This window comes from Pleurodeles waltl, chromosome 3_2 (assembly GCF_031143425.1).
Source record: "Pleurodeles waltl isolate 20211129_DDA chromosome 3_2, aPleWal1.hap1.20221129, whole genome shotgun sequence".
Taxonomy (NCBI): domain Eukaryota; kingdom Metazoa; phylum Chordata; class Amphibia; order Caudata; family Salamandridae; genus Pleurodeles; species Pleurodeles waltl.
The window spans coordinates 223,223,231-223,249,880 of record NC_090441.1 but is presented as its reverse complement, the minus strand read 5'-3'; the positions used below and the strand labels follow the sequence as shown (position 1 = coordinate 223,249,880).

The following is a 26,650-nucleotide window of genomic DNA, read 5'->3' as shown; positions in this document are numbered from 1 at the left end:
GTCTCCCACCCCATCCTCATCCAGTGCCTATATGATAATGGAATCCAAGGACAAGCACTCCGATGGATCTGCTCCTTCCTCCCTGGAAGATCCCAGCCTGGATCCTTTCCAAACCTCGACTCTCTTCAACGCATACAAGATCCCTCTAGCCAGCTCCATCTGCTTTCACAATATCAACATCCTCTCCTACACCGATGGCATGAAACTCATTCTCTCCCTCACGAACAAGGGGCCCAGTACGCAGATCAAGTTCAATACCTGCATTACTGAAACTGTGATCTTTGGGAAGAGCACATCACCATGGGACTACACCTGGTGGCTAACAGAGCTAGGACCGACATCCACCCACACCACCACCACCCAGACCAAGAACCTTGGGATCATCATTGACATCAAATTTGACATCATGCATCCATACCCTGACAATGCTTAGGAAGATTTTGAATTTGCTTCCATTCAGCATCCTGAAAGAGCTGCCACTAAGGCCCACGTCAGGTATTTCCTGGTAACAAGAAATCTGGACTAGGAGACCACCCTCTATGCCGGGATCAACAAAAGCTCACCAGAAGGCTGCAGACCATTCAGAACTCGGTGGTCACAATCACTTTTAACCTCCAATGCCACTGTCACATCACACTACACCTGAAAGAGCTCTGCTGTCTCCCCATTCACAAAAGACCACAATTCAGACTTCTCACCCACACTTTCAAGGTCCTACAAAACACTGGCCCAGCGTACATCAACAATTGTATCTGGTTTCACAAACGTTCCAGGCACCTCAGCTCATTTGGACCCTATGTGCACAAATCCCAGACACATAGAGAACTAGATCTAGTGCTTAAGCCTTCTCCTAAATTGCTCTTAAAGCATGGGATGGCCTGCATCTACACATAAGAAACTATTCCTCACTTCTCGAATTACACAAAAAGTTTAAGGCCTGTTTTTTTGAGTAGTCTCTCTAGCCCCTAGGTATATCTAGACACACACCTGCCAGCTACTCTGCAAATCTACATAACATAACAACATTAAACCAACATTTAAAATTAAAATTGGATTGCAGCTAAAATAACAATGCAAATGGAATTAATGATTCCTTTGTTTGAAAATCATTCAAACTGTAATTATTTGCAATATAAAAGGAGTAAAGGTACAGGTACATGTAACAGTGGCTGAAAGCAGGAGAAAACTGCAGTGGATAAAATGGCGTCTGGCATTACTAAGAAAGAATTCTATGATCGTTTTTTTGATCCCAGACAGTATCTCGAAGACTACTTTGTCCAACAATCAGAATTTTTTGATGATATTACTGAGATGTTTAATGGCTCACTCAAGATCTTCTCATCTGGAGGTATGTACTATTTACGTTAATTCATGTCCACATACTGTAAGATCTCAGATAAGTTCTGAGTCAGTTGATAAACTCAAACTTAGTAACTCAGCAATGCTCTGACCTTTCTCATTTCCTTCTCCAAGGTGTCCTTCCTGTCATCTGTATAAACAATGAACATGAGTTTAGAATGTGTGGTAGAATGCAAAAGATTAAAGCAGAGTCTGGGTCAACATTTACCACCACTCTTGGGACAGGAAACGCTGGAAACTATCTTCTCCTTCATAACAATGCAAAACATGTGAAATCTGTGCATCATCGTGCCTGGCATTTTGTGTTACAGAAGATGCATAATGCTCATTAAGCTGTATCAAATTATTGCCATTAGGGTTAACAATTCTATTGTAGGAACACAGGTACAATTCAATCAACCTGAACATGTGCAGCAACTGCTTAAAACAGGCACTGATAAAAGTGACAAAAAAGTTTATTTTTAGTTGAAGACAGTTCATGTAATGTTTGAGTGTGAAATTCATCTTTGTTTTAATTATTATTATTTTGTTACACAGACATTACCATAAAAAGGAGGCTGTGGTACGTAGAGTGTCAATTTCCTTAAGACATATCTCTGCTCTTTGTTGCACTCTTGGTCATTTTGGAAATGGATTCTGAATGGAAAGCTTCACTTTTCCTTTGTCTTCTATCTTTCCTGCACCATCTAGCTTTGAAATGTACATTTTTTGGGATCAACTAAGTGCTTTAAATTGCAAACTGTTTGCTGTTTGAGAGAGAGCAGGCACCAGTAGTTGTGTTTGCTTTTTAACATTTTGTTTCCTACTTTTCTGGATGGTCTGGAGTTTGGCTTAGATGATGCAGGGAAGGTCAGTGTTGAAATGGGCTTGTAGATACTCCCTCCATTTCCTTGTGTTGCTTCTATAATAGATCAAGATTTGTCCTTTTACTGTGGCATTTTACTGTTTAGGGACTTTCAGGCCAGTAGCGATGAAGAAGGAATGGTGCTACCAGAGAGCTGTGCTAACTGGGTATCAGGAGGGTCAGGAGGTGTTGGTGCTAATGGCTATCGCCCCAGGACATTGGGGGACAGATGGTGTGTTTTACACAAGGTAGTTCATAAGGTTTCTGAGGTTAACTACTTGGTAGACAAAGTTACCACATGGAACCCAAGTGGGTGAACCATGTGAATAGCCTAAAGTCTTGCTGCACCTACTTAAGGTGAAAGACTTTGTGAAAAAAATCTCTATTTTTAAATCAAATGACTGCATTTACCATGATGCATTGGGGCTATTTTATGCTGGAGTGTGAGGCAGTGTGCTCCCTTTTTTGTGTGTTTTTTTGTGTAGTCTAAAGTCTTATCTCCAGAGAGATTACACAGTGAATGTCATGGCTATGGCAGAGAAAGTAGAGAAAGACAGTGAGCCTCTTCCTGACTTGCTGCAAAGTGACATGAAGGATGGACTTGTGGAAGGGGTTCAGCTAGACTCCGAGTTAATGCCTGTTAGACCGGTCAGTTTTAGGAAGGTCTTTCACCAAAGCGTTTGCCTGCTTGCCTCCATTTTTTCAGAATTTTTGCTTTGTTCACTTAGGACTCTGCGCACTTCATCAGTGCTAACCAGTCCTAAAGGGCATGTGCTCACTCTCTTCAATCATGTTTTGATTGGCATATACTTGATTGGCATATTTAATTTACTTATAATTACCTCATAGAGTGGTATGCCATATAACCCAGCTCCTGTAAATTAAATGCTACCAGGGGGCCTGCAGCACATATTGTGCCACCCACATAAGTAGCCCCTTGTCACGCCTTAAAATCTCCTTTTATTGCATTTATGTCACCCTTAAGGTAGACTCTCTGTAGCCCAAAGGGCAATCTGCCGTCTAATTAAAAAAAAAGACGTGTACCTTTAGATTTTACATGTCCTTGTAGTGAAAAACTTTCAAATTTGTTTTTCACTACTATGAGGCCTGTTCATCCATTAGGATAACATTGGGGATTCCTTACTACATTTAATAAGCTGCAATTACTAAACTTGAATTGGTAGATGTGTCATGATTAGTATTTATGAACTTGTAAGGATAAATGGTAAGGTTGTATTTATAATTACAAGTTTGAAGAAGCCACTTTTAGAAAGTTGTCATTTTCCTGCCTCTAGCCCTCTGTACCTGCAGCCTGCCTTAGGTCACATGACTGGGTGTAACAGATAGTTGAGACCTTCACCCCAGACAATCACACCATAGTCTGAATAGCAGGGCCTGAATAGACCAATAACTAACTTGGTGGGGGTGCGCAGCTAAGCACATCCTCACTTGCATCTGAATAAGCTGGAATGTGCCACCAAACAATAGTCTTAATTACTTTGTATTGTGAGTGCAGCCAGCTTGTAACCAAGGCAGGGAAGGCAGGATACTCCTGAAAGGTCTGAGAACCTTTCTGGGAACATCTCCTACCTTCAAGGAGCAGGGCGCTAGGGTATACAAATAGGGCACTCAGACCTACTCTACAGTTCACTACTGGACCTGCGGAAGGACTCTCAGAGGACTGCCTGCTGCTGTGACCTACTGTGCACTCTGCCAGACTGCTGCTGTACCTGGAGGGACTGCCTTGCTGTCTGGAGTCTGCCTAGAATCTCTTGGTATCAAATAATTTATCATAATTGATTCTATTATTATAAATTGGTTTGGGATTTTAATTGTGTTGTGTTTTCACTTTGTTATTGTATGTGTGCTGAATAAATACTTTGCACATTGCTTATACATTAAGTCTGACTGCTTTTTGTGCCATGCAACTGAGGGGTAAGCACAGGTTAATTTAGTGACTTTTTGTTGTTCATCCTGCAAGAGATTGTGGCTGTTGCTTGACCAAGGCTCGAACCCTGGGCAATAGCAACCCAGTTTCTCACAAGATAGAAGTCTTTCCTAATGCGATGTGTTGTAATGCATTTGGTTCCATTTTTTGTAGGCTTCATCTACCAATTGTTTGTTATTTTCTCCTGAATCCTGGCTTCTTGCAGTTGGACTCCACATGTTGCCCTGGATTTTAGTCTGGCCCTGGTGTCAGGGCGAATTTAGTGCCAGGTTTCTATTTTGTAGCATAAATTAGATTTGTCCCCACTAAACTAAAACCTTCTTAAGAAGCCATCTGACATATTTCCTTCTGTTATGATGTGGTATACTGTGCAGGGTGACCCTGTGGCTACTTGGAGGAGTTGATCAAGATATCCTAGATTGATCTATGCCCAAGAGAACTTTCCTTATTCTATGTACCATCACTTACATATCACACATTCCTGTTTAGGGTTCATACTTAGGTGGGTGGTTTACAAAAGGAATAATACAAACCTGGGATAGAACATATGAGATCTAAAGAATAAAGCAGATAACATAAATGAGGGATACAAGATTCCAAAATTCCCTACAAGCTAGCAACCAACATAGGATATTTTTTTTCTCCAGTGCTAGAGTCAGATCGTTATACAAAACTCAGAATGTCCACAGTTCAAAGTAACTAGACTAACATTAGATCCAAATACAAAATAAACTTTTACTCAGTTCTCAAAATTATGCAAATTAGTATTAGAAGACCAGTCCTAATCTTTTACTTAGAAATGGTGCATCGAATACCTGACCCATTCACCTCTTCTGGCTCTCAACATTGAGAAATCTATAGGCACTGCAAATCCTATGTTCCCCGAGAGTTTGGTGAGAATTCACTTTACCTTTCATATGTTCTTTACAAGCCTTCACTTCACATTTAAATAAGGATTTTGATTTCGCTGGAAGGGTCACTGTGTCACAACGGTGACAGATATCCCGTCCACCGTAATATGGGATTTATATTTTGCCAATGGGATCACCACCACCATAGTGACGGAGTAACCCGTCCCCCAAAATCTAAATCAGGCCCCAAGATTGTGCATCACCTGAATGTAACAATAACATATTATTATATAACTCCTTGTTCCACACTGCCACTACTTCTTAGTACCATAAGTTAAACATGTAGAAATTACTCAAAATGAGAGTACTCAGTTTACCATCCTCAAAAGGATGGAATGCTTAGGGATTAAAACTTGTAACCTACAGATCTGTGCTTGACTCAACAGCAGTGCTGAGCTCCCTCACCATCCTACCAGATGATTTCCCATTTGCTTTCTAATGTCTTCTATGAAGAGTCCAATTCAGGAGGAAGCCTGGGCTACATACAAAAGCACACAGAGAGGATGGTTAGATGATGTATTTGTCTGTTTCCTCCCCTTAAGACATGTGTCTCATGTTATAGATGTTTAATGCTCTAAATGTTGTATTTTTCTCTAAACAGGTCACGTTGAAGGAAGTACTCTGTTCCATATACTTGTGGCCCCCTTAATATATTATACTATACCAATCTGTGACGATTTCACTGAAATCATTTTTGCCTCCCCGGTTGATAAATCCATTGAGGAGTTAGAGAAATGGCTGAAGAACAAACCTGATGCTATAGACTTCAGTGATCTACAGAAGCAAGGCAACTGGTAAGGAGTAGGGATTCTACTGTATTCCAGGATTGTCCTACTTTGTTTTCCTGTTCAAAGTCTTGTTTTGGAGCCCTTCTAAGAAACGTAGGTGCTTGCAAAGTACAACACACATGCCAGGGTAGAGTCTAAGGAAATGCTTACAGTTTTGGAGTACACACTTAACCTGAATTTGAGTCTCCAAAACACCAACCCTCTTTGCTTCCAGGCTGTGCTTTCAACGCTATTAGCCAAGTGTGTGTCATGCAAGGATGGAGTTACACCAGCAGTGTGCAGACTGTGTGGTGTGCATATTATCTCCAGGGGTTGCTTTAACACAGAGGCACAAGTCCTGGAAATAGACCAGGGAATGTGTCATCAACCTTGCCCCAAGTGTGCAACACGTGTGCACACTTTTTGAACTTCTAGGGAACTTCTGCATTACCAAAGGGGCTGCAGATGCGTGCACAGCTCCTTCTTAAATACAGATTGTGCTGGCTTATATGTAGCACTGGCATAATCTCAAGGGGGGATGACCCTACATGCAAGAGGATGTGGGTTCATTCAAACAAGGTAAGCAAATTGCCTCTACACCAGTGCCATATTAGAGGTGCAGCAGTAAAGAAGTTGTCTGAAGCTCACTGACTGACTGTGTTCTATAATGATGCAGGATCTCGGCCCTGAGCCACCACAGGGAGCCTCTTGGGAGGCATGAAAGCGGGTTCTATGAAAACCCAAGATATGCATCTGGCACCCACCTGTAGAGAGATGTCTGCCCCCTGCGAACAGCAGGTCACATTGCCACCAGCAGAATCAAAGGTGAACGGGTGGCTCCAAACAGATGCTCCTCTTTCACTTATGTGCTGTCCCCAGGTTGGGCACTATTTTCTGGCTGCTCTCAGGACAGTGCATCATTGTGAGAGGGACACTGACGTGGCCTGTCCCCGACCAGAGCAGGGCACCCTGGCTGTGACATGGGCCCAGGGGCTCATTCTACTAGTGCATTCAGATTCATTCAGGTGAAGGAAAGTCAAATGAGCATCAGATTAAGCAAACAATTGACTTTTGGAATTTTAAAGCCTGCTTGTGCAAAACATGTGTATCCTAGTGAGTAATAATGCAGCCAGTGAGTAACAATACCAAGGGGTGCAATACTGAGCAGATATCCGGTTACAGAGCAACTCCTCTTCATGATTTTTTAATCAGGGATAATTCTCTAATACCAGGTATTCTCACCAATTTCAGAGGTAAACAAATTTAGACTGTGCAGTTGCACAAAATATGCGACAAATTCTTTCAGGAGAAAAACGTATTGTTGCTGGTAAAACCCTATAAATTGGTACTACTGCAATACTCAGAACCCCGATGCAGGTACAAAATGGCATTTGCGGCTGAACTAGGAGCTTTGGTGTTCAGCATTTCTGCAGAGGACATCAGGCTTTAGGAACTTGAGGTGATTAATCGTGTGGGAGCAGTCATTTCATCCTCCCTGGATTCATATATGATTTCATATTCATAGATTTGCATCTTCCTGTAGAAGAAACTTCTCCCAGGTGATGGAACATATGCACCCATTCCATTGCTGGCTTCTTTTGTATAATCGTATACTCTAACTCAGCCTTCTTTATTGAATTAGCAAATGTTACACTACAGGCTGCATGCATTAATAGCTGCAATAAATGCTCGCTTGACCGGATTTAATCGTCTATTAAAGCATACATTCAGTACTGATTCTGGTGACAGTTTCACTTCTTTTTTCCATGAAGGATGAAATGGGTGAAAAAGGTGTGATGCAAAGTGCCATGGATCTGGCCGATGACTGTTGGGGGGAGCTAATAGTAGGTGAAGATAAAGGTGTAAATATAACTCAAGGTGGGGTACCTGTTGTGGGGACATTATGGGAGGGCCCTGCCTGGAGTGGTGTAGATAGGGCTTGGCTATAGGCGGCGGGGGTCCCACAGGGTATAAAACAGATGACAGGGTGCTCAGCGAGACAGATCGTCAATGCGTGCTTTCTGCTCAAAGTCCAAGAGGAGAGTGGCCCTTTGGGAGGAACTGGGAAGTTTGCAAAGGTGTCAGATCTCGTCATGGAGGACAGCTTCTTCCTCCTTTGCACCCCATTCATACAGCTCCCCATGCCATGCCTCCACTGGTGTTTGGTTTCGGGGAGCACCAATGGAGTGTGAGTGAGCGTTTGGTGAGGAGGAGCACTAGGGCTGCAAAGCGGGTGGGTACTTTGGCCCATATTTATACTTTTTGACGCAAACCAGCGCCGGTGCTGGTTTGCGTAAAAAAATGTAGCGCAGGCTAACGCCATTCCTACGTACCATGCGGGCGCCTTAATTAAGGATTGACGTTAGCCGGCGCTGCGGGCTGGTCAGAGTAAAAAGAAAATGACTCAAACCAGGCAGCGCCGGCGTAGGGAAGAATGGGGGTTATGCGTCAAAAAATGGTGCAAGTCAGGTTTGAGTCAAAAATCATGGCTCAAACCGGACAACCCCCATTGAAATGACTCCTGTCTTAGCAAAGACATGAGTCATGCCCCCTTGCCCAATGGCCATGCCCAGGGGACTTCTATCAGTGGCATGTAGGGTGGCCCAAATTAGGCCCGCCTATGCCACTTTAAAAAATAAAAAAATAATACTTACCTCAGCTTACCTGTACTTACCTGGGATGGATCCCTCCATTCATGGATGTCCTCCTGGGGTGGGCAAGGGTGGCAGGGGGTGTCCCTGGGAGCAGGGAAGGGCACCTCTGGATGCTTCCGTGGTCAGAGACTATGGAAGTGAGCCCACAGGTCCCTTAACGCCTGCCCTCACCCAGGTGTTAAAAAACGGCGCACATCAGACTGTGCACAGTTTTTTAAGGCCTGCCCCCTCCTGTGGGTCAAAATGACGTGGGAGTAGAAATTAGGCGCACAGGCCTTTAAGTCATTTTTTGGATGGGAACGCCTGCCTTGCATGTCATTAACGAAGGGGGGTTTCCCCATCCAAAAAATGACGCACACTGAGGTTTTTGACGTCCGCGGGGTCGTGCGTCATAGTTTAAATATGGAGTAAGTTTTGCGCCAAATGTGTGTCAAAATTTTTGACGCACATTCGGCTCAAACAGATTATAAATATGCCCCTTTGTATTTCTTCCTTGGCATGAACATGCCTTAGGCACATGCTTCCCAAGTGTGCAAATACGTAATCTCCGTTACCCCTTGCAGGGTAGTGTGTATTGCACCGCAGTAAGGACATGGTGTTGTACATGACCACAGTTTCTGTTTAAGGTCGGCGCATGGGGTGTGACAGCAGGGGCACCTGGCGCAAGCATCAGGATAATAGCAGTTCAGTTGGGCAGGGGTGAGGTATGCTTTGTGTAGCATAAAGAATTGGATGTTTTTGAAGCAAGAGGTCAGTGAGACCTGTTGTCGGTGTTCTAGAGCTTGTTCTCCCTCCTTGTCATGCAGGACCCTCCTTCCATCTATTTCTTAGCGCAGTGAGAGAGACATCTAACAGGTCCGGATGGCCTTATAGATGCAACTGATGTTCTTTTTTAGATTTTAATTTGAAAAAAATGTGGTTCCTACCTGGGCATTGGATAATTGGGGGACAACTAGGTGTAGATTCAAATATTTTCCATTCTTCTGAATAGCTCCTAACTGATATGATTGTCTCTATGCTTTCAGTGGATACAAAAGTGTTAACCCTTTAACCACTTTGAAATAAACAACGTAAATCCGCCAAATGATTTTATAATTTGGACAGAAGCTTTTACAAGTGTCTAGCAAAAAGGCAATGATAACAACAGGTACCACAGTCAGGGCTACACATGGGTAGACGGCGTCCACCTACTTTTTTTACAGGGTGGATACTACCCATCCTGCCAAGACGTTGGGACCACTGAAACATGTTGAACAAAACAAAGGCCAAATTTAAGGGGCCACCGGGCCACCCTTTGTTTAAGTACCTAAGCATCATATGGGTGCTGCCTGGAAGTTCCCATGCATTCACCCATGTATTCTGTGCACAAATAACATACACAAACTCCTTCAGGCAGGCACACTAGTGTTCCCTGGGTCAGTTCTCGAGTTCCACTACCCTGGCTAAAGATCGTGGTTATTCCCCATGTTTCTGAGGTGAGTGACATTCCAGATATTTCCTGTTTGTGAGTTCAGTTCTTAGAAGTTCCACAATGGCTTTAATAAAAGTGTCTCCACGCCATAGCAAGCCAGTCAGAGCAAGTTGTCCCTAAGGCCCAGAGGTCCAGCATTCAGCCTTAGCTGCTCTAACTGGAGTGGTGGTTAGGAGTGACCTGGCTTGCGACAGAGGCCCAGAGGTGAGTAGAAGTCTGCATGCTATGCTAGAGGCAGCAGGTGTATATGGTGCTCCTCTGGCTACACTGTATGTCTCCCTGAATCCCTGGATTGTTGGGTAGTTGAAATGTTGCTCATCCTCCACAGATCACAGCTTTCTCCAGTTCCACAGATGCTCACTGCTCCAGGCTGATGGCCTTCTTACTTCACCACGACCTCCTCTTGGGGTCGTAACAGCTCACATAGAGCCACAGCCCCTTCAGGGCACAACACTGCAGGAGGCAAATGCCCTTTTCTTGAGACAGCGATGCACCAATGTGATAGCCCTCAATCTTCCCCACAGCCCCCGCTTGGCATGTTGGTGTCGCGGGCATCACAAAGGTTTTGTGCTTTCACTTTGTGAAATTCAGCCACTTGAGGGACAACTTTTTATTTCACATCAAAGGTTATTGCTCTCTTTTTAATTATTGGTACATAATGTTATAATGTGGCTGGCAGACAGAAGCCACATAAAAGTCAACTATCAAGTGGATCCTATATGTGGCCTAGGTTCTTATTATACACAGTGTAACATTACAGCCTATTAAGTCAACCACACAAGAGAGATTTGCCTAAGATCACAATTTGGTCAAAGTGGGAAGCTAGGTTTGAGCCCAGGTTTTCTGCTTTCATATTCCATTCTCAGACACCAGATGAATATCTCTTAACTTCTGTTTTACAAAGTGTAATTCTTTATCTTGAATTCTTGGCACACAAGAAAACCGATCTACAAATCGATCAAGGACAGCCTAATCTTAAAAAGACGGTCAGAATCAGGGTCATCTCATGGCAAAGCCAAAGCATTGTCAACGAAATGTAGCATCCGAGAAGAAGCAAATAGCGAATATGAGTCTTGGTTGCAGGAAATATAGCCGTTGCCATCAAGGGACTTGTAAACCAATAAGAAGCCAGTGACGGCTTCCTTATCAACCCCACAAAAAAGTCAAACCTAAAAACTTTTTAATCTCTTCTAGATTTGTGGGAACCCACTGGATAGCTCTAGACTAATGCCTAAGTCTGGCAGCGTTGTCCCTCGAATTTTGATCCACATACAAATTATTCTGCTCAACAATCTCTTCCAAAAATACATCGTCCATAAACAAGTGAAAGGAATTGACAGGCAAAAAGTTTTCCGATTTGACTTAATACCCTGGGAGACCAGTAAATGCAGGTAACTGTGGCTGCTCCATGTTTGAGGCAATCCAGGTGTCAGGTCTTCCAATGGGAAACCCTTCAGCCGATGCTCCTGCACTAATGGCACATCAGTGTCCTCCTCTAAAACAGGCCCTTCATCTGCACTGAGAGTGGCTTCCTCTCGGACAGAAAACTCACTGCCAGAATCTCTCATGTCCTCCTCTGCCTCAGATGCAGAGTCAGTCTCATAATCATGGTCAGAAGACGACTCAAAAAGGATGGCAACAACCTGCTGAGCGGTTACTCTGTGGCTAGCCATGATCCTTTCTAACACCAAATGAATTGCCAACAACAACCAGCACTGTCTAAAATAAGTAAATAAACAAAGTGTAGCTTTATCACAAAACGTTATGAACTAAAAAAACTATACCACTCACTTTCCTGGAAAAGCTAGACTCACCAGCAACTACTCTGCACAGACAGCAATCACCAATGATATTGAACTAAAAAGAAAAAAGAAAACTAGACATAAAACAACACAAATATCATTGTGCAAAAATCTAAGGACAATTTCACACACACACACTCCTGCATTTAGTACACCACCTACAAACATGTCATTCATGTATGTCAACAATACTCCTTTGGAGTAAATTGCTTTTACTTACCTAAAATATGCAAATACACAAACCGCAGGACAACTACTGCCAAAACAGCAAGGATCCACAGCAAAGGAAGCAAAAGCTTTGATCTAGAACAAAAAGAAGAAATAAACTGTTATAGTCACAAATACAAATACTTTGCCAGTTGACAAACACTCCGCCACCAAGAACTTACATGTTTTCCCTAGTGCATAGGTGGCTTCTGCCCCCCTGGGGGCAGATGGGCCTAAAATTAAATAGGCCGATCTGCCCCCAAGGGGGACAGAAATGGCCATCAGTATTGTGCCCCCTTTGATGGTGACCCTTGCCAAAGGGGCCACTCCCATACCAAACAATCAATCAATCAATCAGTAATTTTTTAAGCGCCCGGATGGGTCTCAAGGCGCTGGAGGGGTGCTACTGCTCGAAGAGCCAGGTTTTGAGGCACTTGCTGAAGGTCAGGAGGTCCTGGGTCAGACGTAGGTTGTCGGGGAGGGAGTTTCAGGTATTGGTGGCAAGGTGGGAGAAGGATCTGCCGCCAGTTGTGGTACAGTGTATATGGTGGATGGTTACGAGGGCGAGGTTGGCAGAGCAGAGCTGGCGTGTCGGGATGTGGAAGTTGAGACGCTTGTTGAGGTAGGCCGGTCCGGTGTTGTGGAGAGCTTTGTGAGCATGGATCAGGAGTTTGAAGATGATCCTTTTGTTGATGGGTAGCCAGTGGAGGTCTCTGAGGTGGGCTAAGATGTGTTCGTAGCGAGGGAGGCTGAGGATGAATTGTGCTGAGGCGTTCTGGATGCGCCGGAGTTTCTTCTGGAGCTTGGCCGTTGTTCTCATGTAGAGGAAGTTGCCGTAGTCCAGTCTGCTACTGACGAGGGCGTGGGTGACCGTTCTTCTGGTTTCCACGGGGATCCATCTGAAGGTCTTGCGGAGCATGCGAAGGGTGTTGAAGCATGAGGATGAGATGGCGTTGACTTGCTGGGTCATAAAGAGCGAAGAGTCCAGTATGAAGCCGAGGTTGCATGCATGGGTGGTGGGCGTTGGGGCACCCCAGAGTGGCAGGCCACCAGGAGTCATCCCATGCTGATCTGTTGGGGCCGAAGATGATGATCTCGGTCTTCTCCGAGTTTAGCTTGAGGGGGCTTGCTTTCATCCAGTTGGTGATGGCATGGAGTCTGGTTTGGAGGTTGTTCTTAGCGGTTGCGGGGTCCTTCGTGAGAGAGAGGATGAGCTGAGTATCTTCTGCGTAGGAGATGATGTTGAGGCTGTGGGATTGGACGATGTTGGTGAGCGAGGCCATGTAGACATTGAAGAGGGTGGGGCTGAGTGAGGATCCCTGGGGAACTCTGCAAATGGTTTTGGTGGCCTTAGACAGGAACAGAGGGAGGCAGACTCTTTGGGATCTTCCAGAGAGGATGGAGGTGAGCCAGTCCAGGGCTCTGTGACGAATTCCAGCATCGAAGAGGCGTGTGTGAAGGGTGCAGCGACAGACGGTGTCGAAGGCTGCGGAAAGTTCAAGGAGGATGAGGCAACGGTTTCACCTTTGTTGAGCCTGCTCCTGATGTCGTCGGTGCAGGTGATAAGGGCGGTCTCAGTGCTGTGGTTCTTACGGAATCCGGAATGGGAGACGTCGAGTATGCTGTTGTCCTCCAGGAAGCGGGATAGTTGGTTGTTGACTATCTTCTCGATGACCTTCGCAGGCAAGGGGAGTAGGGATATAGGTTGGTAGTTTTTGAGGTCTTCGGGTCGGCTTTGGGCTTTTTGAGCAGAACGTTGACTTCAGCGTATTTCCAGCTCTCCAGGAAGATGGCGATCTCGATGGAGCTGTTGATGATGGCCCAGAGCTGGGGAGCGATGATTTGGCTGGCTTTATTGAAGACGTGGTGAGGGCAGGGGTCAGCGGGAGAGCCGGAGTTGATGGTGCTCATGGCGGTTTCCTCATCGTTGGTGGGATCCAGGCGCTCAGTATGTTGGTGTGGTAGGGTGCGTTTGGGTCGACCTTCACAGTGGTGGTGGTGGGGGACTGCGGTGCGAAGCTTCCATGGATGTCTGTGATCTGGCGGTGAAAGAAGGTGGCGAGGGAGTCGCAGAGGTCTTGCAAGTGGAGTGAGTCGGCGGAGCAGGACTTGGGCTTGGTGGGTTCCTTGATGATGCTGAAGAGCTCCTTGCTGTTGTGTGCATTGTTGTCAATTCGTTCTTTGTAGAAAGATCGTTTGGTGGTCCGGATGCTGATGTTTGCGGATGGCTGATTTGAGCGCGGAGTGGTTGCTTTTTGATTGTTGTTGGCGCCAGATCTTCTCGGCTTTCTGGCATTCTCGTTTGGAGGTCTGAAAGTTAGCGGTGAACCAGGGAGCTTTCTTGTTGCTGCGGGTGTTGGTGGTTATCTTGAGTGGAGAAAGGTTGTTGGCGCAGTCGTTGAGCCATTGTTTGAGGTTGAGGGCGGCGGTGTTGGGGTCGTTGGTTTTCGGTGGTAGGGCGTGTGCCAGGTTGGAGATCAATTGGTCCTTGGAGATCTTGTTCCACTTGTTGTGAGGGATCCGATGCTGTTGGTGGTGGGTGGTGGGTTTCAGGAGGGAAAAATGAACACAACAGTGGTCGGTCCAATGGAGTTCGGTGGTGTGAGTGAAGGTGGCATTGCTGCTGGAGGAGACCGGCTAAGTGGGAGGGCAAGGTAACCAGTTGCTTGAGGCCGAGGTTGGCAAGGGTGTCCAGTATGGCTGAGGAGTTGCTGTCGTCGGTGTTCTCCAGGTTGAAATTCAGGTCACCGAGGAGCATGTAGTCTGTGGAGGCTAGGGCATGGGAGCTGATTGTGTCGGCGATGGCGTCGCAGAATTGAGGGTGGGGACCCGGGGGTCTGTAGACAAGGGTTCCTCTCAGGGTGGTGTTGGCATTGACGTATATCTGGAAGTGCAGGGGTTCTGCGGCATCTAGGGTGTCGGTTGAGATCCTGATGGAGCTTTTGTGGACTATGGCGATCCCTCCTCCTGGTTTGTTGGTACGGTCTCTTTGGGTGATCTTGTAGCCCTCAGGGATGGCCATGGCGATGTCTGGTTCAGAAGAAGGGTTCATCCAGGTTTCGGTGAGGAAGGCAATGTCTGAGAGGTTGATGTGAGCAGGTCCCAGAGTTTGATGGCGTGCTTGTGGACGGAGCGGGTGTTGAGGAGGACGCAGCTGAGGTGGGTGGCGTTGTTGTGGTGCTTGGTGGCTTGAGCGCAGGTGAAGTGGCATGTGCGGCAAGAAAAAGGTCCATGGGTGTGCCTAGGGGAGGCCTGGACGCAGACGGTGGGGTGGCTGGGGATGAGTGCGAGGAGTTCAGAAGTGGTGTAGTGGCTTCTGGCTGCGTGGGAGGTGCGAGGGGCAGGGGAACTGGCACTGGGTGTGGTCCAGTCACGGATGGGCGCAGACGGGATTTCCTTTGGCGCACCAGTGGCTCAGCCGCCATTAAGAAGGGGAGATGGGAGGGAGGAGCAGCTGGGAGGCGGGAGGCGGTGGCAAATGGGGATGCGAGGGGGGGCAGGGCTGCAGGGGACGCAGCAGCGGGGCCAAGGAGAATGGGACAGAGCTGAAAACACAAAAACAGTCAATAAAAAGACAGTAAACAGTAAACAGGCAGAACAACGAAAAAGGCAATAAACAGAAAGCCGGCACAAAAAGCCCTGGTACAGATAACAAGACACTCACACAATACTTACGGCAACCACTAGACACCAGGGATGAGGCCCAGGTAGGTGCCTGCGGGTGGTGGAGGGGCTCAAGCTCGCAGCAAGGGCGGGGTCGGGAACACAAGGGCAGTCTGGTGGAGCTGCTCAGCGTGTAGAGCGGTGCCTGGCCTTAAGGCAGGTCAGGGGTCACTCTCCGCGCCACACAGCGGCCATCATTAAGAAGGGGAGGTGGGAGGGAGGAGCAGCTGGGAGGCGGTGGCAAATGGGGGTGCAAGGAGGGCGGGCCGCGGGGGGTGCAGCAACAGGGCCGGGGAGAACTGGACAGAGCAGAAAAGGCAAAAACAGGCAAAAACAGGCAATGAAAAGACAGTAAACAGAAAAAAGGCAGAACAACGAAAAAGGCAATAAACAGAAAGACGGCACAAAAAGCACTAGTATAGATAACAAGACACACATACGATACTTACGGCAACCACTAGACACCATGGATGAGGCGCAGCCTGCGGGTAGTGGAGGGCCTCGAACTCGCAGCAGCATCGAGGGCGGGGTCGGGAACACGAGGGCAGTCTGGTGGAGCTGATCAGCGTGTAGAGTGGTGCCTGGCCATAAGGCAGGTCAGGGGTCACTCTCCGAACCATGCAGAGGCCGCCACTAAGAAGGGGAGGTGGGAGGGAGGAACAGGTGGGAGGCAGGAGGTGGTGGTGAATGGGGCCGCGAGGGGGGCGGGCCACAGGGGACACAGCGGAAGGGCCGGGGAGAACGGGACAGAGCAGAAAAGGCAAAAACAGGCAAAAACAGACAATGAAAAGATGGTAAACAGTAAACAGGCAGAACAACGGAAAAGGCAATAAACAGAAAGACGTCACAAAAAGCACTAGTACAGATAACAAGACACACACACAATACTTACGGCAACCACTAGACACCAGGGATGAGGTGCAGGTGGGGGCCTTCGGGTGGTGGAGGGCCTCGAACTCGCGGCAATAGCGAGGGCGGGGTCGGGAACACAAGGGCAGTCTGGTGGAGCTGCTCGGCGAGTAGAGTGGTGCCTGGCCTTAAGGCAGGTCAGGGGTAACTCTCTGCGCCACGCAGCGGCCACCATTAGGAAGGGTTGGTGGGAGGGACGAGCAGCTGGGAGGCGGTAGGCGGTGGCGAATGGGGGCCAAGGGGGCCAAGGGGGCGGGGACGCAGCGGTGGGGCCAGGGAGAACGGGACAGAGCAGAAAAGGCAAAAACAGGCAATAAAAAGACAGTAAGCAGTAAACTGGCAGAACAATGAAAAAGGCAATAAACAGAAAGACAGCACAAAAAGCACTAGTACAGATAACAAGACACACACACGATACTTAGGGCAACCAGTAGAAACCAGGGATGAGGCGAAGGCGGGTGGTGGAGGTCCTCGAACTTGCGGCAGCAGCGAGGGTGGGGCCAGGAACACAAGGGCAGTCTGGTAGAGCTGCTCAGCGTGTAGAGTGGTGCCTGGCCATAAGGGAGGTCAGTGGTCACTCTGTGCGCCGTGCAGCAGCCGCCATTAAGAAGGGGAGGTGGGGGGGAGGAGCAGGTGGGAGACGGGAGGCGGTGGCGAATGGGGGCGCCAGGAGGGGTGGGGCCGCAGGGGATGCAACTGAGGGGCCGGGAAGAACGGGACAGAGCAGAAAAGGCAAAAACAGGCAAAAACAGGCAATAAAAAGAGAGTAAACAGTAAACAGACAGAACAACGAAAAAGGCAATACACACACAAGATCCCTGGTCCCTAAGTGGATTCTGCCCCCCTTGGGGGCAGATGGGCCTGAAAAAAAAAGGCTAATCTGCCCCCAAGGGGTGTAGAAACGGTCATCAGTAATGTGCTCCCCTTTGGGTTATGACCCTTGACAAAAGGGCCACCCCCTCACACAAAACACACACACACACAAGATCCCTGGTGCCTAAGTGGATTCTGCCCCCTTTGGGGGCAGATGGACCTAAAAAAATAGGACGATCTGCCCCCGAAGGGGGGCAGAAATGGCCAACAGCTCTGTGTCCCCTTTGGGGGGCAGAAATGGCCAACAGCTCTGTGTCCCCTTTGGGGGGCAGAAATTGCCGACAGCTCTGTGCCCCTTTGGGGGGCGACCCTTGCCAAAAGGGGCGAAAGGGGGCACCCCCAGCACAAAAATAACTAAGGGGAACAAAATAAAATTCCCTGACGTCTTGTGGGCAGATGGGCCTAAAACAAATAGGCTGATATGCCCCCAAGAGGGGCAGAAATGGTCATCAGTAATGTGCCCCCCTTTGGGTTATGACACTTGCCAAAGGGACCACCCCCACACAAAACACACACTCACACACACACACAAGATCCCTGGTGCCTAAGTGGATTCTGCCCTCCTCTGGGACAAATGGGCCTAACAAAATAGGCTGATCTGACCCCAAGGGGGGCAGAAATGGCCAACAGCTCTGTGCCCCATTTGGTGGGGGGATGACCCTTGTCAAAGGGGCCGACTTCCCCATACAAAACACACACACACACACAAGATCCCTGGTGCCTAAGTGGATTCTGCACCCCTTGGGGGCAGATAAGCCTGAAAAAATAGGCTGATCTGCCCCCAAGGGGGCAGAAATGGCCCACAGCTCTGTGTGCCTTTAGGGGGCAACCCCCCCAGCACAAAACAATAAAGGGAAACAAAATAAAAAACCTCCCTGGCGTATTGGTGGCTTCTGCCCTCCTTGGGGGCAGATGGGCCTGAAAAACAATAGGCCCATCTGCCCCCAAGGGGGCAGAAATGGCCAAAACTAATTTACCCCCTTTGAGGGGGGCAACCCTTGCCCAAGGGGTGCCCCCAAGTCCCAAAACACACATTCACAATCCCTGGGGCCTAGTGGGTTTCAACGCCCCCACCGGGCGAGATCGGCCAAAAACATGTCCGATCTAGCCCCAGGGGAGCTGAAACATCAAAAAAAATACTGCCCCCAGGGCTGAAAAAATGGCTGATCTGCCCCCGGTGGGGGAGGGGGCAAAACAATGATTGTATATGGCCCCCAGGGGAGCGACCCTTGCCCAATGGGTCGTGCCCCCAAAAAAACAAAATTAAGATCCCTGGTGCCTAGTGGAGGATTCCTGCTCCAGGAGCAGGAATCCATTAAAAACAAGCACAGAGGGAAAGGAGAAACTCTTTCCTTTCCCCCTGTATTCATTTTCTCCCCCAGAAACCACCAAAAGAGAAGGACTCACCTTTTTGTGTCCTCTCTTCTTGACGCGCTGGAAGCAAATGGCTTCCAGCGCATCCTCAGCAGCATTTGATGACGCTGGTGCACTGTGAGCACGCTGACGTCATCAGATTGCTGAGGAGGGGGGGATTGGGTGGAAGGGGAAGCAATTCCCTTTCCATCCCCGACTGGGAGGTGTGGGAGGGAGTTGGGCCGGGATATTTCCAGTGTTTTTTTCTGCCAAACTCAAGCACCTGAAAGTCGGTATCTAAATATGTTTACCCCATTAGGCTTTCAGAGGCACTTTTTTCAATTACCACAAGGGCATAAGAACAGCCCAGGTTTGTTTTCAGCCTGAGTAACATCAATACTACATTAAATTGATCCTGAGGCATTGTCCTATGTGGATGACATCTATCTCACAGATGGCGACCTCAATATACATCTGTCCAGGGTGGATTGGATCATGTCAGGATTTACTGCCCAGTGCTACAAATTAAATTTTAGGAAAACTAAAATTGCTTTCTTCAGTGTTCTATGTCAAGGATAAAAGTTAGCAGATGAAAGCAAGAGCCTGGCCTCGCACTTTCTAGAAAAATTCACTCAACTGCAACCTCCAAATACCACTAAGAACCTCCAGTCATTGCTGGGTTTCTTTAACTTTAGCAGAACACACATACCTGATTATGCACAATTCATAAAACCATTCAATGATCTAATTTGTTCAGATTTTTTCAAACAAACACAGGATACACACATTCTTAGAGAACTGCAGTAGGACATGCTAGAAGTGAAACACTGACACATGTGACAATAAAACAAATGTGGTCATCAGAATAGGTGCTGCTGCCATTGGGTTCACACATGCCACTTTTAATTAGGGTGACACTGTACCAATAGCATACAAATCTAATTTGTATTAAAATGCGGAACAGCATTTTGCACAACAGAAAAAATACTGACCGCTGTACAGATGACTGTCAACAAGGAGAGGCCACTTACCAAAGAGAAACACATTATTGCCGTCATCCTAGTGCCAGCCAAAGAGGCGGTCACGAAAGCCAGCATTGCAAACATCAAAGTATTACATTCATGTTCAATTCAATGGGAAGACTCCCTGACTGCCACTGATTTCATCTTTAACCCAAAACTTCAGACACAAGAATTCCTCCTATACGAACAGGAGTACCCTGCACCTACTAATATATTACAACTTGACCAATACTGAACTAACATTTACACTGATGGTTCATCACCACCAGCTGTGGATACTAAACATCAATACTACACCAGAAAATTGATAATGTCACTGATACTGTTGCTTATTTATTGTGCTTAAACAGTCTGTGGCAATAAAGCAATAGCCCAATGCCACTCGCGAGGGAGTGCGGGCCAGTCACGGAGTCACTCAGACCCCAGGCACAATACCATTGGTAAACAAGTAGACAAAGACGTAGCAAGGAGTCGCAGAGATGAAGAGTTGCTGGAGCCAGTGTGACATTGGCTCCTGCCTGAAGCTGGGGAGGTGACATTTTGGTACCTTACTACTATGTAGGGGCGGTGATACTGCCGAGCCGTCAGTTCCGTGTGACCCAGCAGGGTCGATGAGTCCATCAGGTCAAGGCATGGTGTGTCGACTTCACAGTGTTGCAATCACATCTCAGGACTTCATGGCGTTGCGGCGATTTCGAGCTTACCAAGAAGATTGCGGTCAATGCGTTCAAAGAGGACCATGGAGCAGTGTCAGACAGTGGCACCACTTCTGGAGTCACTGAAGTCGTGGACTAGCTATGAGCCAGTAGATGAAGTTTTTGTTGGCCCTGAGACTTCAGAACAGAAGGAAAGCTCAACCCATGCCCTTTAAAAGCACTTAGTCAGAGTCAGGGAGCAGCAGACAGCAGGCCAATAAGGAGGTTAGCAGATCTTTTAGAAAAGCAGTCCAGATGAGTCCTTTTGGCATCCCAGCAGTCCTTCTGACAGTGTCCAGTTGTAGATTCAGAAGTGTATGATTTGGTGGGGTCACAGACCCTGTATATATTCCCAAAAGTGCCTCTGAAGTGGAGGAAACTTCAAAGAGTGGTTTTCAAGTGCGTAAGTTCCCCTTTCAACCCACCCTGTCTTCCCTGTGGGGGTCATCAGTCCTTTGTGTGAGGGTGGCACTTGCCTTTGAAGTTTAAACAAGAGCCACTTCACCCTTCCTGCCAGGGAAACCCATCTGTATGCAGATTAATGCAGATGCAGCTGAGTGTCCTGTGTTTATGGCTGTCTGGGTGGAATGCTGGGGAGCTGTCAACCAGCACAGGCCAGATGTGGATTGGAGGCAGGCTGTAAGGCACAGATGACAGTAAGTGCACAGAAATGCCTACTTTCTAAAAGTGGCATTTCTGAAAATAGTAGTGTAGATTCAAACTTCACCAGCAAGTATGATTTCTTACTACCATTTCAACCATACCAAATATGACACGTTTATTCCTCTCAGATCAGAAGTTACCACTTAAAAGCATAGAAAGGAATCTCTAATAATGGCCAATGAGAGGAGCAGGCTTCACAGAAGAGAAATACTACGTTGGCAGTTCTTCACTACCAGGACCTATACAACTTATAAGTACATGTCTTGCCTTTTACTTACATACCACCCTGCCCTATGGATTGCCTCAAGCCTACCTTACGGAAGGCTTATGTGTGAGAAAACTGAAATTTAAGGGTTGGCAAGTACTTTTAAATGCAGAGTCAAAGTTGCAGTGTAATTGCACACAGGCCCAGTAATGGCAGACCTGAAATGTGGTTAGAGGATTTTTTATGAGGGTGGCACAATCAGTGCTGCTGGCCCACTACCAGGAATGAATTTACAGGACCTTGGCACATCTAGTGTACTTTACTAGGGATTGGGTATCAGCCAATGTTATCATGTTTAGGGGAGAGACCACAAGCACTTTAGCAGCAGCTGAAAGGAGATCAGAAAAATGTAGAGAGGCAGGCAAAACAAGTTGGGGGAAGACCACCCTAAGGTGGTCAGGTGTATCAAGTACCAAATGCAATACCATTGTTTTAGTAATAGTTCAAATGTTCTAAAATTGTCAGTGTATATAAAGGTGGTAGGTTAGGTTGATTAACAATTGTTATAGTTTTGATATTTACAATTTAATTTTCTGTTATTTTTAATGCAATTCACGAACTGTGCTTTACTCTTGGTGTCATGTTTAGTATGCCTAGCGTGTATCACATAGTTGCTTGTCTACTGCAGTTAATTAGACACCAAACTTCATCTCCATTTGGGTTGGTAATTCATTTAGGCAGGCTAAAGTAGTACTAAGTCTTCATTTGTTACTGATCAGCTTTCAATTGTTAAATTTCATAATGGTCTGAAATATACTCATGATAGACCTGCTAAACACATGTGTGAGGTTTTAAGATTTGATTCATTTCTTATAATGGCACTTCCTGTGAGGAAATGGGATGTGATGCCACATCCTCTGATGTCACTTCCTGTGATGCCATGTGCCATGTCACATGTTGTGATGTCACTTGCATACTGCCCAATTTGGTTGGTCTCCCCGCTTCTTTTATTAGGACTTGTGCCTTTGACCCCCTTGATGAGAGATTGCCTTGCTTTCTGGTCCAGTTTTGCTCACTCGTTCACTGAGTGCTAAGCTTGCTCCCTGATAGTCTCACTCCACGATGCACAATATGTCATTCTCTTATAAATCTAGACTGGAATGCACTCATAATACCAAAACTGGCATGAGTGTGTTGAATAAAGAGACTCTAAGGGCAGAGTGAACCACTATTGTCCTGTACTTTATAAACCACTGATTGTTCCACAGACTTGTGGGATGCAAAGTAGCTGTCAGCAGTCACTGCTATGTGTGGGGAATAGCAGCGAGGTTTCCTATTAACTCTGACACGTAATCATGCGATCCTTTTTGTATGTCTTCATTTTTAGGTATGCAGGTGTTGAGAAACTAAGCATAGTCCGCAGAAAAGCCACGCAAGTTGTGAAGTGTGACGTCATGAGAAGCAACCCATTGTTGTCCGTCACCCTGCCCCAGGCTGACTGTCTGCTGCTCACATACTGCTTGGAGCTCATCACAGCAGACAAGAAGGCCTTCTGTGATGCCCTGAAAAATGTCTCCTCCCTGCTGAAACCAGGGGGGCAACTGATAATGGTCATCGCCCTGGGATGCACGTACTACATGGTTGGCACCGTCAAGTGTCCCCATCTCTTCTTCGACGAGGAGTTTGTGAAGTGTGCTGTTACCGAGGCCGGTTACTTGATTGTGGAGCATCACATCTGTCCTCGGCGATTACAGAAGTTATATGATGTAACTGATTTTACTGCTACTTGTTTTTTAAAAGCATGCAAAGAAAGAGAGGTGTCTTCTGACACATAAAGTTAGTACCTTGGGAACCACAAGGGAAAAGGCAGCTTCACAGCCCTTCAGCTTCCAGTATTTTTCAGGATTTATGATTACTGCCTGAAAACTACAAGTGTTCCACTGAGCCAAACATGCAATGTTAAGAAACAATAAAGAATAAATATATTAGTGAGTAGTTCATGCATTCAATTAGTCGTAATCCCCTGTTGCTTCCATCACACCACTTTGTTGCAATTGGAGCGCAAGTTTTTTTTACAAGTCTGTAGCCACTCAGATTGAAGGAACGTTCTTTCTTCCATATTAGGCTCTTAGGTTCCATCCACAGCCTGAAAGGTCCTGTTAGACCTCCAATACTCCTCCTTCTATCATCAACCCGCAGACTTTACCCTGCACACAGACACCAACATTCTGAGCATCATCACGTTCTCACAGCATCCTGGCTCAACATTCCATGCATCATCACACTTTTACAAAATCCTGGCTCACCCTTCATACATAATACCTGGTGCTGATATGTTGTGATGTGGGGCTTTGAAAACTCACGCATTGGGCCCAATGCATCAATTCATAAATATGAAGCATTGTAGTGCACTGCTAGCGCCACTGATGGTTCAAGATAAAATGATGCAGCGGTGGCATAAAGGACTTGTAAATGAGGCCCGCTGTCTAACAATAACAGTGACAAAACCAAGAGAAGCCATGAAGGGAACGTTTTCCAAGTAGTTGTTAGAATAAAGAGAGGCTGCAAATAAGGAGGTGACAAAGTTATTGTGTAGTACAATTGAAGGCCACAAAAAAATAACAAAGTTCAAACAAACAGTGACAGGCCCACAAGCACACCCATGAGATTGTATTCCACACCCACACACCTCCTGTCATACATGACCGCCAGAGGAGAAGCATGACCACCCGTACGAATTACATAACACAACCAGGCTACGGCATGTAGGTACCCCCCCATGGTATTCCCTTTGGAGTGAGTGTGACTACAAGGGAAACCCCCCCCCGGCATTAGTCAGACCAGAGGCAAATCGCCCCCAACTACGGGCCATTTTAGACCTACCCCATTATGAACTACCTGTTCAGGTAGGCCCTATATTTATTTTCACTTTGAGCACCTCACTTATTACGTGTGCCCCGACCCTGACGAATGCCCCCAACCAACCAGCACTTAGTGAGGGCAGAAACATGTTGGTCATACGTATTTCTTTTTAGACTCTAAGAGACATTATCCTCTAATGAGCTGTCTGTTCCCCTATATTCTTAACCTTACCAGCATACACCCCCATTAAAACTAGCAGTAGCAATTGGTGACTTGCTTGGTAATTTTATTTCTCACCCCATCTGGATCTCTGTAATTATCCAGTAAGTCTAATTTCAGCACTCCCTCTGGTTCTTTTAACCAAGAGGTTGAGTCCGCCCAAGTAGTATCATCTTACTTGGGTGGGGCTAGGTGGTCAAATGATGAAGCAAGACACTATTATGTGTGTGAGACCACCTAGTCCGTAAGGGAACCCCCCCTTCCACTTGTAGAACTACATAGCACCCCCCTATGTGGTTACTTTCCCACCATGACTGCCCCGCTTCAGAGTCTTAAGCGACTCCAACACGGTGCACTGGGTTAATCGACCTAGGCCCACCCCCAGTTCCCACTACCCCACACCTCTAGTGATGATACAATATCAGATCCACAAACACAGAGCACATTCACACCTGCCCCTATGTGGACATGTGTACATGGATGTAGAAATGACATACAAGACACTGACACACGTGACACCAACTAAAGAACATGATAGTATGTAATGATTGTAAGGCACACCTGCCAATACAGGCAGCACCCGTAGAAGTACTTGAACACGGGTTTGTGAGAAGGTAGCCTCTTTCTAGCCTTGTTACCCCCACTTTTGGCCTGTTTGTGAGTGTATGTCAGGGTGTTTGTCACTGTTTTCACTGTCTCACTGGGATCCTGATAGCCAGGCCTCAGTGCTCATAGTGAAAACACTATGTTTTCAGTGTGTTTGTTATGTGTCACTGGGATCCTGCTGGTCAGGACCCCAGTGCTCATAGGTTTGTGGCCTATATGTATGTGTCACTGGGACCCTGTCACACAGGGCCCCAGTGCTCATAGGTGTGCATGTATATGTTCCCTGTGTGGTGCCTAACTGTCTCACTGAGGCTCTGCTAACCAGAACCTCAGTGGTTATGCTCTCTCATTACTTTCAAATTGTCACTGACAGGCTAGTGACCATTTTTACCAATTTACATTGGCTTACTGGAACACCCTTATAATTCCCTAGTATATGGTACTGAGGTACCCAGGGTATTGGGGTTCCAGGAGATCCCTATGGGCTGCAGCATTTCTTTTGCCACCCATAGGGAGCTCTGACAATTCTTACACAGGCCTGCCACTGCAGCCTGAGTGAAATAACGTCCACGTTATTTCACAGCCATTTTACACTGCACTTAAGTAACTTATAAGTCACCTATATGTCTAACCTTTACCTGGTAAAGGTTAGGTGCAAAGTTACTTAGTGTGAGGGCACCCTGGCACTAGCCAAGGTGCCCCCACATTGTTCAGAGCCAATTCACTGAACTTTGTGAGTGCGGGGACACCATTACACGCGTGCACTACATATAGGTCACTACCTATATGTAGCTTCACAATGGTAACTCCGAATATGGCCATGTAACATGTCTATGATCATGGAATTGCCCCCTCTATGCCATCCTGGCATAGTTGGCACAATCCCATGATCCCAGTGGTCTGTAGCACAGACCCTGGTACTGCCAAACTGCCCTTCCTGGGGTTTCACTGCAGCTGCTGCTGCTGCCAACCCCTCAGACAGGCATCTGCCCTCCTGGGGTCCAGCCAGGCCTGGCCCAAGATGGCAGAACAAAGAACTTCCTCTGAGAGAGGGTGTGACACCCTCTCCCTTTGGAAAATGGTGTGAAGGCAGGGGAGGAGTAGCCTCCCCCAGCCTCTGGAAATGCTTTGTTGGGCACAGAGGTGCCCAATTCTGCATAAGCCAGTCTACACCGGTTCAGGGACCCCTTAGCCCCTGCTCTGGCGCGAAACTGGACAAAGGAAAGGGGAGTGACCACTCCCCTGACCTGCACCTCCCCTGGGAGGTGTCCAGAGCTCCTCCAGTGTGCTCCAGACCTCTGCCATCTTGGAAACAGAGGTGCTGCTGGCACACTGGACTGCTCTGAGTGGCCAGTGCCACCAGGTGACGTCAGAGACTCCTGCTGATAGGCTCCTTCAGGTGTTAGTAGCCTTTCCTCTCTCCTAGGTAGCCAAACCCTCTTTTCTGGCTATTTAGGGTCTCTGTCTCTGGGGAAACTTTAGATAACGAATGCATGAGCTCAGCCGAGTTCCTCTGCATCTCCCTCTTCACCTTCTGATAAGGAATCGACGGCTGACCGCGCTGGAAGCCTGCAAACCTGCAACATAGTAGCAAAGACGACTACTGCAACTCTGTAA

The 26,650-nt window shown here is 47.0% G+C and overlaps 1 protein-coding gene across 1 annotated transcript; it reads left to right on the top strand.

Annotated features, from left to right (window-relative positions):
- The first annotated feature begins 1,177 nt into the window (after window positions 1–1,177).
- Window positions 1,178–23,355, top strand: LOC138286787 (nicotinamide N-methyltransferase-like). The gene is made up of 3 exons (XM_069227285.1): window positions 1,178–1,348; window positions 5,664–5,856; window positions 22,734–23,355. The coding sequence occupies exons 1-3, from the start codon at window positions 1,201–1,203 to the stop codon at window positions 23,179–23,181; spliced, it is 789 nt and encodes a 262-aa protein (XP_069083386.1). The 5' UTR covers window positions 1,178–1,200; the 3' UTR covers window positions 23,182–23,355.
- Window positions 23,356–26,650: the final 3,295 nt, after the last annotated feature.

Bases quoted from the DNA above. Each gene is read 5' to 3' on its own strand.
- LOC138286787 (XM_069227285.1), top strand. From the start codon at position 1,201: ATGGCGTCTGGCATTACTAAGAAAGAATTCTATGATCGTTTTTTTGAT. The intron at 1,349-5,663 runs GTATGTACTATT...TTCTCTAAACAG, and splicing joins CAAGATCTTCTCATCTGGAG to GTCACGTTGAAGGAAGTACT. The intron at 5,857-22,733 runs GTAAGGAGTAGG...CTTCATTTTTAG, and splicing joins CTACAGAAGCAAGGCAACTG to GTATGCAGGTGTTGAGAAAC.